The 18,008-nt window shown below is 43.5% G+C and overlaps 1 protein-coding gene across 1 annotated transcript in view; it reads right to left on the reverse strand.

Annotated features, from left to right (window-relative positions):
* The window catches only part of LOC124720210, a 278,016-nt gene that overhangs the window by 8,795 nt on the left and 251,213 nt on the right, over nt 1-18,008 (reverse strand). The window contains exons 27-28 of the mRNA XM_047245533.1: nt 14,014-14,207; nt 1,471-1,795 (exon numbers count right to left, since the gene is read on the reverse strand). Of these exons, the coding sequence (XP_047101489.1) occupies nt 1,471-1,795; nt 14,014-14,207 (519 nt within the window). The remainder of the gene's footprint in view (nt 1-1,470; nt 1,796-14,013; nt 14,208-18,008) is intronic.

The following is an 18,008-nucleotide window of genomic DNA, read 5'->3' on the forward strand; positions in this document are numbered from 1 at the left end:
CTCAGCAAGTAGCAGCAGGAGAACACTCACTCGCACATATACAGATTAAAGTAATTTGCAATCTTTCAGAGGCAGTGGCTCGTTCTTCTAGTAGGAGGGTTGAAAGGGAATGAAGACGGTCGAAGAAAAAGGACTGGTGAGTTTTAGGAAATAGGGAGAGTATGGGAAAGTCCGCCAGGTCAGGGGATGAGCAGGAAAGACTGATTGTTGGGGACTGCACCGGACAAGATTTGAAAACGTGGGAACTTAGAGGTGGAAGATGCAACACAGAGACTTGTGACTAAATGTTATCCAGGTCTTGAATGTATTATTCAGCTGTTTCAGCATGACTAATCTCTGCAATACCAAAATCAGGCCCTATGCTTTTTCTGCACCCATCTCCCTACCTTATGGTTACTATCCCTGTGAGGTTGTCCCACCACCTATACGAGTCCAGTAACTGGCAAGACGCACACTGTCGTACTGAGGGCCACGTCACGTACCAGCTGATAGGTTAACATTGTGCGGCCTTTTACATCGGCTCGACCACCACCGAGTTATCAGTTTTGACGAACGGACACAGTCAGAGGGTGTATACTGGCAATACACAATATCCTGTAGCAGAGCACGCTCTACAACATGAGAGTCTCGACCTCGGTGCCCGCTTCACCACACGTGCCCCCAGACGCCACCTTCGCAGAATTGTGCAGGTGGTAATTGGCATTACAACGTGTCCTCACTTCTTGCCACCAATCTGGTGTTAATTTCTTTAGTCTCAGCAATTCTTCTCAGTAACTATTCCTTTCTTCAATCCCATTTAGTTTTCTGTACCTTTTATTTTGTGACCTGCCTATAATTCCCACCTGTCAACTTTGCTACATATATTGCACTTGGCTTTTCCATTCTTATTAACTCCTGCACGATGTTTTGTCATTATCTCAGTCTTTCTTATAACCCTACCTCGCCCGTCTAACCACTGAGGATTTCGTATCCTGTCCAGTGCAGTCTCTGACAGTCAGTTTTTCCTTCTCGTCGCCGGCGAGTCTCCCCTGTCCCGGTGTTCTGGCTGACTTTTCCGTACTCTAACCATTTCCTGAGCCTCGCTAGTCCTTTTACTTCATCCCACTTCCGTCCCCTTCAAAATTTCTGCCAGAAGAAGAAAGCTCGCAAATTTCCTTAACCTCTATACGTGTGTGTTCTCCTGCTGCCACTCGGTGAGTAGATTTTTCCATCTAGCCAGTTACATTCGAGCCAATGTAATGCGCGAGTTGAACAACATCCCACAGATGGGCTTTTCTGAGGGTTTCGTGCAGTAGCACGAATATTCCTTGTGTGATCAAGTGGAAGGAGACTGTGTATGACACATGAAGCATTTTTTTTTATCAATTCGGTCTCAAAACTTTTTGGACACATGGGGGACAAAGAATTTTAATCACTCGTAGATTTGTATGAGGCGACATCTGAGGCTGTGTGACCTTACAGGATACTGACCTCTGCTCGTACGCCGCGTTTGGCAGGGTCGCGTGAGGTGATACGGCTCCGTCTCCGGTGCCGAAGTCTCCGCCCCCGCTCTCGGCAGGAGCTGCTGCCCGGAGCTGCGCGGGCCCCAAGAGTAACGCGACGGGGGCGCCCTGCAACTGGGGTGCCACCGGCTGCTGGCGGTCGTTCCGGTGCACGTAGTGTGGGCGGTAGACGGCACCGGTGCCCGAGGGCAGTGCGGAGGAGGTCGCCGCCCCGGGACACCTCCAAGGCGACCACTTCACGCGCCCGTTACGTCGGAAGTTGCCGCTCTCGAACATTGCCTCATATTTCGGGTCTGCAACCGGCGAACACAGTAATCGTTTGGTGAGCAGGTCGTACTAGCACGCACCGTGACACTCGCCTTCACTGAACATAAAAGCTTACAGGTTGACAAAATATTTTCTCATTATCAGTTACTGTCGAATGGGTCTCAGCTGAATTTTTTAAATTTCTGTTATGTTATATGTGCACAATTTTAATGAATTATCAGTAAATGTGGTTCCCTGTCTCAGTTTGTATGACGTGTGAGAAGTACTGTTTATTCTTTTATTCCAGATGGTGGTTTATGATGGATGCTGGTAGTAATAATAAATGAATACAATGTAGCTTTGTGGCATGCATTTTTCAAGTGAAATTTACATTGGTTATTGTTTCTCATTTCAATAGCTATTATATATCAGATAGTATTTGATGTCTGCAGTAACATACGCAAAATACTAACAGGATTTATTCAAGTACGTACGGAAGACAATGCTAATAAAATGTTATTAATCGAATCTGAAACATACATGTGACCTGTTCTACCGTATCTTCCTTCGTCGTCAGTGTTGTCGTTGCCGTGAGGCACAATTATACCGAGTGGAAAGGCGCATCGATCTTAGAGCACGAGATATGGTAACCTTAAGTCACTGACAGCACACAACGGTCACGGTAGCACCTAATTCCAGAATAGCTGCAGTAGTTAGGATCTACGAACTACCCCCTCTCGACCAGGTCCCCAAAACTTAACTCTTAACGAGATCCCTTCGAAGCAAATTGTCGTAACGATCATCTATAAAGGCTTCGTACAACGATAACGAATTTTACAGTTTGTGGAATAACAATAGATACGACCAAACTGTCTTGTTTCTTCTGTTTTATTTAACGTAACTTTGTTCACAGTTTTATTTCGCATTCACCACTCATTCACACTCTGATGTGGAGTATATGCGAGTGCCTGAACCCTAATTCCCAAGTTCCATCGAAACCATTTGACGAACAGTTTTGGTTGCTCGACACCAACAGTCAATGATAATGGTACAGTATTTTGTTATTGACTCTTCTAGTTTAGCCACCGCCCTCCACGAATGTTTGTTAGGTGTAAGACAATTACACACTTTTCTCTCCGGTCCGCTATTATTAAGGGTTCGCGTAAAATTTAACGTTTTTCTCCTTTTCATAAATTAGAGCCAGCTCTCCGCGATATAATTAAAAAAACAGTCTCCATACCGCGTCCCTCGTGAGATGCGTATAGATTTATCCCGGAATTGACCGCCCTGTAAGTGTACTCAATTTAATGACCACACTTCACTATCCACGATTTCGTGTAACTAAATGTCCTTTTGTTACTCCGATTGTGTACCGTAGTTATTTAAGACTCGCCCCTATATTTTTTCACTACGCACAATTAGCACTTCTTTACTTGATTATTTCTAAGAGTAAACGAAAAAATGACGCCGTATCATCGGCTTCGTCGGTATAAAGCAAAACACCTCAATATGCCCAATTTTACCTCTTCTTATAGTATTGGCTACCTTACTCATTAATTTACTACATATTATTTCCAATAACACTAAACAGATATCGCCATTATATTTTAACTGTATTCAAAAGCATGTTGTTATTATTATGACCGACCAAATCTTAACAAATCGCGCGGTGTGCATTTTTAACGATAGCTTTACACCCGCCCAGCCTTAATTCGTGCAATATTATATATAAATATACAGATCTCTCTACCGTAACCAACACAGTCAAATACGCTATTCAAATTCCGTTACATCTATCTTGACTGGTATTGTTTCACTGTCACAAAGACCCCTTGATAAAATCTGTTATTTACATCTACATTATACTCTGCAAACCAGTACGAGGTGCAATGCAGAGGGTAAGTTACATGGCAGATAGCATGAGCCCAAGTAAATCATTTTTATTTGTCATCAAAGACCTCTAACATAACATTAACACATCAGCCACATAATTACAAATACCATGAGCATAAGCAATGGGAATGTTCAAGTCTTCAGTATAATTTTAATTTTAACCAGCATACTAGATACATATTGACACTTCCTTACTTCCAAGGACATTTACTGTGCTTTTGCTTTCTAGTAAAAAGCAATACCGAACTTATTCACTCTCCATTCCGGTATAAGGATCTAATGAATTTATTATCTTTTTATGTTCCTACCTGGACCTTCGAGTGCTTTGGCAATTTTTTACCGCTGGCACTTCTTTTCCTTTGACATCTGAATACTGAACTTTTGGAACTCGGAAAGACCTACAATACGTATATTCTTCAATTAGCAACATTATATTCTCTTCGCATCACTCGTGCAACTCGTGTCGACAACAGATGTGTACGAGACAGAAGACAGTAGTTCTTGTAGTGCTGGTCTTGAAGTGGAGAGGGCACAAACCTCCTTTGGTAATTTGCTAAAAGATCGAAGAGAAGTGGAACAGGAGCAAATACTAGTGAATGCGATACAAATCTTACCAAATGCAGATCACTCGTCCAATTCTCGTTTGCCGACGTTTGTTCACTTTTAGCTGCTCTCCTGTTAACCGAGGTTTATACTGTCAAAGTTTCGGCCTCTACGGTGTGATCTCGTTCAGGATCTTCTACTGTCCCCGGTTGCCTGAACACTGCCGGAGACCAGTGTTACATTTGCTTGTAAAAAATAATGTTCACAAGTTTATTCTGCAGAAATGCAGAGACATTTATCTGGCTACTATTACCGGGCCATTGACACTGAATAGGTAGTAATAACAGAACGAAAAAGGGGGAACGTGTTTATCAAATATCATTGTTTTCCTGTGGAGGTGGCCTCAAGGTTGTTTTTATTCCTCACACACTACAGCCGAGTGTTCACTTCTTCGATGTGGGTGAAGTCGGGAAGCTGGAAGCCTCGAGTCATCGTATCTCTTAAAATTACTTCATCTACATCGACATCTATACTCTGAAAACCATTGAGAGGTCCCACTGTACCAGTTATTGAGGTTTCTTCCCGTTTCATTCACTTACGGAGCACGGGAAGAATGATTGTATCGATGCCTCTGCACGTGCAGTAATTATTCTAATCTTATCCTCACAACCCCTGTGTGTGCGATACAATAGGGTTGTAGTATATCCCTATAGCAATCATTTAAAGTCAGTTCTTCAAACTTTGTTAATAGACTTTCTGGGATAGTTTATGTCTGTCTTGAAGGGAGTACCATTCCAGTTCTTTCAGTACCTGTGACCTCTCCCACGGATTCGACAAACCTGTGACCATTCGTGCTGTGCTTCACTGTATACATTCAATATCCTCCTTCAGTCCTATCTGGTACGAGTCCCACACACTTGAGCAATATTCTACAAGCGGCCGCACGAGTGATTTGTAAGCCATCTCCTTTACGACTGATTGCACTTCCCCAGTATTCTACCAACAAACCAAAGTCTACCACGTACAACTGAATCTATACGATCATTCCATTTCATATCCATACAAAGTGTTACACGTGGTATTTGTACGAGTTGGCCAATTCCAACAGTGACTCATTGATATTATAGTCATAGGATACCACATTTTTTTGTTTTGTGAAGTGCACTATTTTACATTGCTGAACATTTAAAGCAAGTTGCCAATCTCTTCACCACTTTGAAATCTTATCAAGATCTGACTGAATATTTATGAAGCTTCGTCCAGACAGTACTTCAATACAAACTGAAGCGCCAAAGAAGCTGGTGTAGGCATTTGAATTAAAGTACAGAGATATGTAAACAGGCAGAATACAACAAGTGTCTGTGCAGTTTTTGGATCAATTACTACTGCTGCAATTGCAGGTTATCAAGATTTAAGTGAGTTTGAAAGTGGTTACAATCGGCCACGAGCGATGAGACACAGCATCTCCGAGGCAGCTAATGACCGTTTCTCGAGTTTACTGTGAATATTAGGAATCCAGTAAAACATCAAATCTCCGACATCACTGCTGCCAGAAAAAGATCCTGCAACAATGGGACAAACAATGATGGAAGAGAATCATTCAATGTGAGGAAAGTGCAACCGTTGTGCAAATTGCTGTAGATTTCAATGCTGGGCCATCAGCAAGTTTCAGCATGTGTGAACCATTCAATGAAACATCACCGATACGGGCTTTCGGAGCCAAAGGCCGACTCGTGTACCCTCGATGACTGCGCGACACGAAGCTTTACGCCTCACGTGGGCCTGTCAACACCAACATTGGACTGTTGATGACTGGAAACATGTCACCCGGTCAGACGAGTCTCGTTTCAAATTGAATCGGGCAGTTGGATGTGAACGGGTATGGAGACAACCTCACGGATCTGGGGACTGTAGCGGGACTTTGAATATAAATCATACCGTCGCAGCTGTACGAGCGCTTGATGGCAGAGAAAATATATAAGAAAATGAAGGTACTAAAATTGTAACTCTTTTCGTTTTTCTACCCGCTTCTGTCTTTGAGGGCGGAAGCTTAACTTACTTATTAGCTAGTCGTGGTCGGATTAAGACGAAAAAACTCATTGATGTCAGACGTATTGTGGAAGTTGGTACAAAATTTGGAGGATGGAAGTAGCAACGTAAAATAAATTGCATTCAATACCAAGACGGTTTTGATTTGTATAAATTAGTGATTCCTGGACGACTGCAAAATTTCGGAGCAGCTACGACTTTTCACGCAGAAATGAAACAGGAAATTTTTGGAGAACAAGACCTGGACGCCGCACGAGAGAAGACATATTAACATGGTAATGAATGAACTCTTATCTACGCCATTTCCCCCTGTTAATCACATTTTGTTATTCTATGTTCTCTTTCAGATAATTTTTGTAGTGCAAATTGGTTTGACTTTTGCTCAGAAACGCCACAAGGACCACCCCAACAAAAGCTTTTCCGAATCACGAAGTCCGATAACTTTTCTGTAATACGAAGTCCGACTTGCATTTCATTCTTTCCCTTTTTCACCGTCATTAACAATTTTAAAAACCCCTTTTTATTCACAATTTCTTCCCACATTTTCGACCTTTTCTTTTCTTCTCCTTTTCTTTTTTATTAACCACTACAGGACCTTGTATGTCAGTAGGGAGCTGCTCAAATTGGTGGAGCCTCTGTAATGGTGTGGGGCATGTGCAGTTGGAGTGATATGGGATCTCTGACATGTGTAGATACAACTCGTGACGGGTAACACGTACATAAGCGTCCTGTCTGATCACCTGCACCCATTTGTGTCCACTGTGCATTCTGATGGTCTCGGACAATTCCAGCAGGACAATGTGACACCCTGTACGTCCAGAAATGCTACAGAGTGGCTCCAGAAACACTTATCAGTTCAAACACTTCCGCTGGCCACCAAACTCCCCAGACATGAACATTATTGAGCATATCTGGGATGCCTTGCAACGTGCTGTTCAGAAGAGATCTCCGCCCCGTCGTACTCTTACGGATTAATGGACAGCACAGCAGGCTTCATGGTGTCAGTTCCCTCCAGCACTACTTCAGACATTAGTCGGGTCCATGCCATGCCATGTTGTGGCACGACTACGTGATAGTGGGGGCCCTACACGATATTAGGCAGGCTTACCAGTTTCTTTGGCTCTTCAGTGTAGATAACTGCATCACCTGCAAACAGCCTGATTTTACAATTAATATTGCATGCAAGATCCGACTTCCCATTCGAAATAACATGATGTGTCCTCCCCGCTACAAAGTCCTCAATCCAGTCACAAATTTCACTATTCCCCCACAGGATCGTACTTTTGACAATGAGTGTAGGTGCGGTATTGAGTCAAATGCTTTTCAGAATTAAAGAAACATTAATATCTACCTGGTTGCCTCGATCCTAAGCTTTCAGTACGCCACGTGAGAAAAGTGTGAGTTGGGTTTCACGTGATGCACGTTTTCAGACTCCGTGTTGCAAGATTTTAAACATGGCTGCAGCAGCAACTGTTAAAATTCTTCACAATAAAGGATGGCAGCCAAAAACAGTTGCAGGATAGAATTTTTTTTTTATATTAAAATTCTTGACCAAGGTTTCGGTACATATAAATATACCTTCATCAGAAGTAAACTTCTAAAATTACATCATGCACTGGCGAATAATGAAACAATTATGCCAAAAGGCGTCGTCAGTAATTAAAATATCATCTCCATTTGTACAACATGTGTAATGGGCACAGGATCAAAGCGAACTTCGTGTTGGTTCGCATTGAGAAGGTCTTTTGGCCCGAGATACCTCATTACATTTGAACTAAGAGTATCTTCTAAGATTCTGCAAACAAACGTCAAGGATATTGGACGGTAGTTTTGTGGATCACTTCTACTACCCTTCTTGTAGATGGGTGTGACCTGTGCCTTTTTCCAAGAACTTGCACAGCTTCTTGTTCCAGAGATCTATCATAGACAGATACATTAGATAGCTAGGCTGCTTTTGGGATTCCCTACCATAAATATTGCATTTCTTAACTAGAGTCTACATACTGCCAGTATCCATATCTAAGAGCACAGTTCTCATGATGTTCTCCTGCCACAGATTTCACACTTACTGTCTGCTGAGTTCGTCTATGCACACTTTGCCACAGATATACATCACTTCAGAGACTCGTGCAGTTGGAGGTGATCTGGTGCTTCCATTTCCCAATGGAAAAACTGTTGTGTCTAGACAAGACAGCCTAGACACAATGAGAGGAAGCCAAAAGGCACGCGCTACGCCCACGCAGATGGGCGCGAGGTCTGAAACAGGATACGTAATGAATACTCAACTTTAATCCATCCTTTTGGTACATCTGGTGATTGTGGCGATACAAGTGAGACTCTTTAGATACATGCAATGTTACTAATGGCACCTTGCTAGGTCGTAGCCATTGACTTAGCTGAAGGCTACTCCAACTATCTGCTCTGCAAATGAGCGAGGCTTTGACAGTGTGCATCGCTAGCTACGTCGTCCGTACAACTGGGGCGAGTGCTAGTCCGTATCTCGAGACCTGCCTTGTGGTGGCGCTCGGTCTGCGATCCCTGACCGTGGCGACACGCGGGTCCGACATGTACTAAATGGACCGCGGCCGATTTAAGCTACCACCTAGCAAGTGTAGTTCTGGCGGTGACACCACAAAAACTATGTTATTTTGCACGAATTTAAAAATGTGGCCTTTATCCTGCTGTTAATGAGGATAAGCTCCAGAAAACTCCCTTTCACTAGTGAACATCAAACTGGTCTTTGACAGTGTCCAGCTAACTGTGGAAACTGGAACTTCCTGAAGATGATTCCAGGTGAGGGGTCAAAATGTAGACTCTGTAAGAAGAAAATGAAGAGGAACACGGGACGGCCTGACAACTTACGAGATTATACCTTTAATAGTGGCCACGAAACCCTGCGACTCACATTCTCACTGGCACAGTCTGACAAAACAAAATATCCAAAACAGACAAAAAATTTGTCACTCACAGGTGACATCGCTTTAACACTGTGTAACATCACCTCTGCCATTGATAATGGACTTAATTCGACAAGTGAGAGGGTCCACAATTTTCTTCCGATATGCTGTGTTCAACTAATTTACGATCAGATTCGTCGCATTCGTGAAATAATAGGAATGTTAACTGCAACATTTCACCCACTGTCCCAAAAACTACCAAATAATTCCTACAGGATTAAGATCGAGTGATCCGGTGGGCCAGACACGGTGCGATACGGTGCATTAATGATCGTCACACCGAGCCTCGTACACGTGCATGTTGTCACGCAGGAAGCATACTCGTCACACAGATGTTCGTAACGAGCTTTCAGTTGGCAGATCAAAAACGTCTTGCAGACCAGCTCTCGAACCCAGAACCTCTGTCCCCGTACACTAATCATATCGGCGACTGAACTACCTGGACACAATGCGAGATCCAGCCTCGCAGATTTATTTTCCCTTGTACTTCTCAACTACTTTCCATATTCCAAAACTCCTAATCTAACTGAGCAAATCACCCACACCACAGACAAGTTGCTGTTGTGGTCTTCAGTCCTGAGACTGGTTTGATGCAGCTCTCCATGCTAATCTATCCTGTGCAAGCTTCTTCATCTCCCAGTACCTACTGCAACCTACATCCTTCTGAATGTGCTTAGTGTATTCATCTCTTGGTCTCCCTCTACGAATTTTACCCTCCACACTGCCCTCCAATGCTAAATTTGTGATCCCTTGATGCCTCAGAACATGTCCTACCAATCGATCCCTTCTTCTAGTCAAGTTGTGCCACAAACTTCTCTTCTCCCCAATCCTATTCAATACCTCCTCATTAGTTACATGATCTATCATCTAATCTTCAGCATTCTTCTGTAGCACCACATTTCGAAAGCTTCTATTTTCTTCTTGTACAAACTATTTATAGTCCACGTTTCACTTCCATACACGGCTAAACTCCATACAAATACTTTCAGAAACGACTTCCTGACGATTAAATCAAATTTCGATGTTAACAAATTTCTCTTCTTCAGAAACGCTTTCATTGCCATTGCCAGTCTACATTTTATATCCTCTCTACTTCGACCATCATCAGTTATTTTACTCCCTAAATAGCAAAACTCCTTTACTACTTTAAGTGTCTCATTTCCTAATCTAATTCCCTCAGCATCACCAGGCTTAATTCGACTACATTCCATTATCCTCGTTTTACTTTTGTTGATGTTCATCTTATATCCTCCTTTCAAGACACTGTCCAGTCCGTTCAACTGCTCTTCCAAGTCCTTTGCCATCTCTGACAGAATTACAATGTCATCGGCGAACCTCAAAGTTTTTATTTCATCTCCCTGGATTTTAATACCTACTCCGAATTTTTCTTTTGTTTCCTTTACTGCTTACTCAATATACAGATTGAATAACATTGGGGCGAGGCTACAACCCTGTCTCACTCCCTTCCCAACCACTGCTTCCCTTTCATGTCCCTCGACTCTTATAACTGCCATCTGGTTTCTGTACAAATTGTAAATAGCCTTTCGCTCCCTGTATTTTACCCCTGCCACCTTTAGAATTTGAAAGAGAGTATTCCAGTTAACGTTGTCAAAAGCTTTATCTAAGTCTACAAATGGTACAAACGTAGGTTTGCCTTTCCTTAATCTATTTTCTAAGATAAGTCGTAGGGTCAGTATTGCCTAACATTTTCCAACATTTCTACAGAATCCAAACTGATCTTCCCCGAGGTCGGCTTCTACTAGTTTTTCCATTCATCTGTAAATAATTCGCGTTGGTATTTTGCAGCTGTGACTTATTAAACTGATAGTTTGGTAATTTTCACATCTGTCAACACCTGCTTTCTTTGGGATTGGAATTATTATATTGTTCTTGAAGTCTGAGGGTATTTCGCCTGTTTCATGCATCTTGCTCACCAGATGGTAGAGTTTTGTCAGGACTGGCTCTCCCAAGGCCGTCAGTAGTTCTAATGGAATGTTGTCTACTCCCGGGGCCTTGTGTCGACTCAGGTCTTTCAGTGCTCTGTCAAACTCTTCACGCAGTATCGTATCTCCCATTTCATCTTCATCTACATCCTCTTCCATTTCCATAATATTGTCCTCAAGTACATCGCCCTTGTATAGACCCTCTATATACTCCTTCCACCTTTCTGCTTTCCCCTCTTTGCTTAGAACTGGGTTTCCATCTGAGCTCTTGATATTCATACAATATGCGTTCTCTGTGAATGGACTGCACATCCCGACGAATCTCAGTCTCGCATCTACCTCACCTGCAATTATTTTAATGCGGCCATTCACTCTCTATCGCGCAGTACCCATACTTCCAGGTATTTAGCGAGCGTAACAGCTTTCGGTAACTGTTCATCGCCAGTGTAATCGTTCGACACCGACTCTTCGAGTCTACTTATTCGTAATATGTATACGTCTGTTTACGCTGAGGTCCGACAGCAATTTTTCATAACAAGTGCCAATCCTCTGTAGGCCTTGCAACATTCTGCTACAATTTTCTAGCACTGTGAATTCTCTGTATACAACAATCTTTGGCAAAAGCTTCACGGCACTTTCTGTGTTACGCGTAAAGTCAATTGTACGTATGCTGAAAAGCAACAATCCTTACACACTCCTCTAGGAAACGACTTCGAAGTTCTCCGTGTCTGAAATTTCTCTCAACTGACAATGACGTGTTGTGATGTCTTTGCTGGAACTCTTCAATCTAATGACAAATAACTTAAAATAGTAGAAGAATGAAATTACTATATGAAGTGAAGATTTAATAAAAACAACTGTGTGTAAATTGAAGGAGAAACGGAGGGGGGAGAAAAGAAACAAAAGCAACTACTGACGTCTGTTGCATCAGGACTATGTGGAATCAGTGGCGATGACTGAAAATGTCTCCAAGACCGTGACTCGAGCCCGGGATCTCCTGCTCCCTACTGTGTTAACTACTGCGCCACCCCGAACACAGTGTTTATCGCACCTGCGCGGACTGTCTCGGCTGACCCACCCTCCCACCCGGCACCACCTGTCTGCAGTCCCGGTCCGTGTCCTCCACACTCGCTACTTTCAGATTCACGCAGGAGGTCAGACGTAATGTGCGCCTGCATTGAAGAAGGTGGATTCTTACCCGTCGAGGTGAAATAATTGTACGAATGTGCGGTGTCTGTTCTTTCGGAACACACACGGCGCATTCGTATACGAACCAATTATACTGATAGAAATGGAATATGCTACACCACGAAGGACCGGGCCACTAACTGTCAAAGTTTCTGGAAATATTCACCGTATAATGGGTATTAAGACAATTTAACTTTCATTCTGTTCGGAACTAATGTCTGTAGCCAACATCGATACGGAACCTTACCTGCGTTACAAATGTGCTCTGTGGGTGACAAATTACGGAACTGGAAAATACAATCTGGGATATGTACATTCCTCGAGGTGCCCGTGGTGAGAACTGCGGTGTGTGGTCTTGCAGTATCCTGCTGCAATACACCTGGTGATGAAGCATATGACAACAGCGCTCACCATTCTTGCCAGATTTTGCAGAATATGGTCCTCCCTTCAACAATAACCAAATCAGGCCTGTTGTCCTATAAAATAGACCCCCCCCCCCCCCCCCAACCATAATTACAGGAGTTAACAGTTATTGGTTGCGAGAATGAAAATTAAAACAACACGTACCACAGGCACACAAGTACTGCAGCATCAGTCCTATAGCGTTTACTGAATGTGTTCCTGTCACCAGGTTACTACAGACACATTAACATCAATCTGTCTGCCACAGAGGGAAGCGACACACGTCACCGAACACTGCACAGTACCACTCCCTGTTTCTACACCGTGCTACGTTTTGTCATCTGCAGTACGATGTTGGCAGTAAACGACAACTGACATCACATGCCAGATTCCAGTAAATTGTTCCCGGTGGTTCGTGGTGACGCACTGCCTGTTGCCTTTGTCCAGACTTCAGCTGTCGTCATCCGTCTATTCGTCACAGCGGGCTGGAAGATCTTACAATCTTCTGGGGGTGTAGCCCTTCGTGTAGGACTCGTGCCTACTCTTGTCGCCACACTGTTGTCCCGAGTCCATCTCACCACCACTCATTCTGCGGTCACTGTGCTGCAGGCAACTGTCTGTCTGTCGATACGAGGCTCCCCTGTCCCTCGTGTCAATGATTCTCCTTTTCTCGAAGTCTGAAACGTGGCTACAGTCTACAGACGCACGTCCTCTGGGCACGATGTGTTGCCATCTCCACCTGAAAAGTTCCAGTAACATTACACACACAAGAGCCACTAACTACTTACGCCATTCGTCACGTGAAAGAAGGGCTTTTTTCTATTCTGAGAATAAGTGTATATAAGGACAAAAATTTAAACAACAAATAACATAGGGATAGAAGTACTGGAGTATCTGTCCGATACCATTTGGTGAAGGTGTTCACGATATAAAAGCTTCCATTTCTGTCGATTCGAGCAAAAACTTCCGGCTAACTGTCGGTTAGAAACACACCACTGTGGAGCTGCGACCATAAAACAACAGCCAATCACTGAAGCCAAAGCGAGCACAATGAGCACCGAGTCGACATACGCCCGTAAACGGCACTACAGTGGCAATGAGTCACGTGACTGGCAGCTGCTAGACTATATTTGGACGCACTGGCAGGCCACCGTCAAAAACTCGTGGCTTTTTAACCACCCGACACACTCGGAAACTGGAGGACTTTTTTTTTCTTACCACCGACGAGTCTAGAAAATGAGAAGGTGGCCACGTGACTACCGGTCTCCCAGGTACCGGCCGAACACTCACCGAGCATCCAGTAGTTGCCTTTGCGACAGCCACTCCGGTAGTTGCCTCTGCTGTTGCCGCCCTCCGGCGGCACTTTGACGAAGCACCTGTGCAGCGAGAGGTTGTAGCGAATCGAGTTCTGCCAGCCTTTCTTGTGCTCGTAGTAGGGAAAGCGACTCACGATGTAGGCGTTGATCTCCGACAGCGTCGCCCTCCTGCCGGACAGACAAAAGTACACGGCTCAGTCCGTATCGAATCGGAACTGGGGTCGCAGGGCACTTTCTGGCACTTTACTGTGGGTGTCCGACAAGTCCCTGTACCTCTCTCGAATTTCTACAATTGGAAAAAATACGGGGTTAGTTTATAGGTTTTTCTGCTTTGAAGCTCACGAGAATCACATCTCTCAATACTCTGTTGCCTTATTTTGTTCATTTAGAATTTTGGGGCCCAGTTGTTATGAAATACTCCTACCTTGAAAGCAAAATAATGCACGATGGACAACCCCAACCCGAAGACATAAGAAGCAGACTCGTTGCTGGCGAACAGCCCACTCCTTGCAAATAGCGTTCCCGTTCGACAGATGGATCACTGCCGACAGTGTCACAGGCCTTCACTTCACAGACACAGTGCAGAGGTTTGCTATTTAAACAATGGCATTAGCACAAAGTACGGTGATCGAGAACTGTATGCCACTACCTCTCCTACTCCTGCTGGTCAATTACTGCTAGTGAAAATTTTTTCCAACACCAGGATTCTAACCGGCTTACCGTCCGGTCGAGCACCACTGCAGAAGTGTGTGTCAGTGACCTCGGCCACAGGAGGCAGCTGGAGGACTGCAGTGTACAGAAGTGAATAATGGACCTTGGGAAAATCAAAAAAAGAAGAGAACTGAACCATCTGAGATGTGTGCTACAGAAGGAAGTTGAAAATTGGGTTGATCGATAAAACAAGAAAAAAAGAAAAACCTTATAGGTCAGGCAACCACAGCTAAAGAAGTTGTACATAATGAGAAGGACAATCAAATAATTTAAAATCAGAGATGGTAAAATAGTCTACATTAAACTGAGTGAAGTACAAATCCGCAATAGCTGTTTATTGTGTGATGAACAGTGTCGTAGTCTGGAGGTAAATCTTCAGGTCATGTCTGCATACAGAATCAAACTACATAAGTAAAAGCGCTAATAGTCACAACGTCACGTGCCGAACAAAGTAGACAGTAAAGCAATGTACTCACAAAACTAATATTTCGTGTTGCACCACTCCCAAGGTGCAAGTGCACATAAAAATGTGTCACTCGTCGGTAAAACCTCGGATGAAATGGCAGATGGGTATCCGATCCATACCGTGTGTGATCGGAAAATATCTCCACAACTCAGTCAAAAGACGAGCCCGGACAGCACGTGACAGTCCACGTATGATAGGATAAAACCGTAGTCAAAATCCTTGGGGGAAACGAAAAATTAAAAGACGCACAATCCTCGGGAGTCATCAACGTACTAAAATATATTTGCAGGTGTCAAATAGAACTGCACATTACACCACTGGCCACACACTGAATTCTGTGGAGCCGAGCACATGCCACCCTGTCGCAGGTCGAAGATTGTGACGTCTAGTGGTAGACACGAAATTAAATGACACGCGGACTAGACCTCGGAAATTGCAGTAACAAAATGGAGCTCGGTGTTAAATAACAATCCAGTACAAGAGACAGAGAATATTAACAATTACACTCAGGAGAAATAAGATACACTTAAAAATACTTACAGCTGAGGAAATTGAACTACTTGGTTACATCCACAATGAGATAACAGAACCCAACTGAAGTCCTAGTCCTTGATTGGAAAGTATATTAAACCAATAAAAACATAAAAAACATATATACAAAAAAAGACACATAAACATATAAAAACCATGTATCTAAAATGGTGCTAAGTAATGCCAGAGTTACCAGAATGACATTTTCACTCTGCAACGAAGTGTGCACTGGTAAGAAACTTCCTGGCAGATTAAAACTGTCTGCCGGGCTGAGACTCAAACTCGGGACCTTTGCTTTTTGCGGGCAAATGCTCTACCGTCTGAGCTACCCGAGCACGACTCACACCCTATCCTCAGAGCTTTTACTTCTACCAGTACCTCGTCTCCTACCTTCCAAACTTTACAGAAGCTCTCCTGCAAACCTTGCAGAACTAGCACTCCGGAAAGAAAGGATATTGCAGAGACATGGCTTAGCCACAGCCTAGGGGATCACTTCTGTCTCTATGCTGTTTATTTTTGGAACACAACCTGCGATGTGGACGAAATGAATTACTTTGTCAACAATCATCCTAATTTTAAATAGACTGTCACCTCCAGTACTAGCAGAGTTATCACTGAAGTGTAGCGTTCTCAGAAGTAGACAAAAATGGTCCCGGGACATAATTTCGCTGAAAAGTGGTGTGTTCAAAAGTGTATCTCTGGACCGATAATCACTTAATTTTAAATTCTTAACTTGGACTATTAGAAGGCAAATAGCAACAAAACAATACGTTTTCTCAAATCCAGTGTCCTTCCACTTTGTCAGTCGAGAATTCACAGATTCTGTGGTGTAAACGTAAAAATGATTTGTTTTGCCTGCAATAAATTGCAACAGATCTTCAGACATAAATATCACAAAAAATGAAAGAATGCTTGGGTCAGTATCTAGTTGACATTTGTGTCCTGAACTCGTGTCATCAAAGTAATAGTTTAAGCGCGCTCTTTTCCAAACTGTTTCATTGCTACTTTCTGATTCCTCAGTTTGAGAGGAACCGGTGACTGTAATTCTTGCTCTCCCTTCCGACGTAAAAAGCCGAGGACTACAGCTCAGAGATTCTGTCGAAGACTCGTCACTGCTAGAAACGTCAGATAATTCGCAATCACTGTCGCTCCTTGTGAGCACATCCAGGATCTCTCAATCTGTGCAACCACGGCGAAGTGACATTTCTCCCGTAGAAAACAAGAAAATTGACGAAAACACGGAAAGTGAAGTCTAATTCTGCAAAGCGAAAACACTGCAACAAACGTATATGCACTCTCGAACTATACAGTCAGACCGCCGAACAGCTACCGGTAGAGCAGTGCGGAAAGACAGGTCTGCGTGTTTACACGTCTGTCGCGCTCAGGTAGCTGTGACTCGGTGCGCCTAAACTCGTTCCTAGAGGTTAAAAGGCCAGTGGCACGGTATGCACCACCACATCCTTAGCACTTTAGGGAAAACCCAGATGCCGCACTTAAACGCGTCGGGTGCACCAGGAGAACGGCGACGGGTAGATTGCTGCTTGCTATGTAGTGGAAATGTTGAGTCACAGACAGGCACAACAAAAAGACTACTAAACAAATAAGCTTCCGGCCAAAAAGCATTCTTAGACATTACACACACAGACACCCACAAATGCAAGTCTCACACACATGACCACTGTCTTTGGCTGCTGAGGTTAAGTCTGGTCTCAGTAGCCAGAGACAGTCGTCATGTGTGTGAGACTTGCATTTGTGGGTGTCTGTGTGTGTAATGTCTAAGAATGCTTTTTGGCCGGAAGCTTATGTTGTGCCTGTCTGTGACTCAACATTTCCACTACACGGTGAGAAGCAATCTATCCTTTTCTTAATATTATCGTTATTCCAATTTGGATTTTCCATTGTTTGTTAGAGCACGAGTGCTCTCACTTTCTCGACAAGCCTCATACTCTTTGCAACCTACCGTAGTCCTGCTTGGGCCTTACAAACAAAAGAAGAATATGTTATCTTTTGAGCATACTCCTTTCCTGAAGGCAAACTGCAATTCTGAGCACAAGTCATGTGAACCGAGACGTTCCACAGTTCTCTCGTATACTGCTTTCACAAAAATGTTCAAAATAGCTAGTAACGGAGACATTTGTCAGTGATTGTGAATGAACTTCAGAAGCAGTATTATTTCAATATATATACATAGGAAAAGAACTATTACCGCAAGAAGTGCCAAAGTAACTCTTCCAGCAAGAGGACCTGCTGTAAAAGATAAC

This window comes from Schistocerca piceifrons, chromosome 11 (genome assembly GCF_021461385.2).
Source record: "Schistocerca piceifrons isolate TAMUIC-IGC-003096 chromosome 11, iqSchPice1.1, whole genome shotgun sequence".
NCBI classification, from domain to species: Eukaryota; Metazoa; Arthropoda; class Insecta; order Orthoptera; family Acrididae; genus Schistocerca; species Schistocerca piceifrons.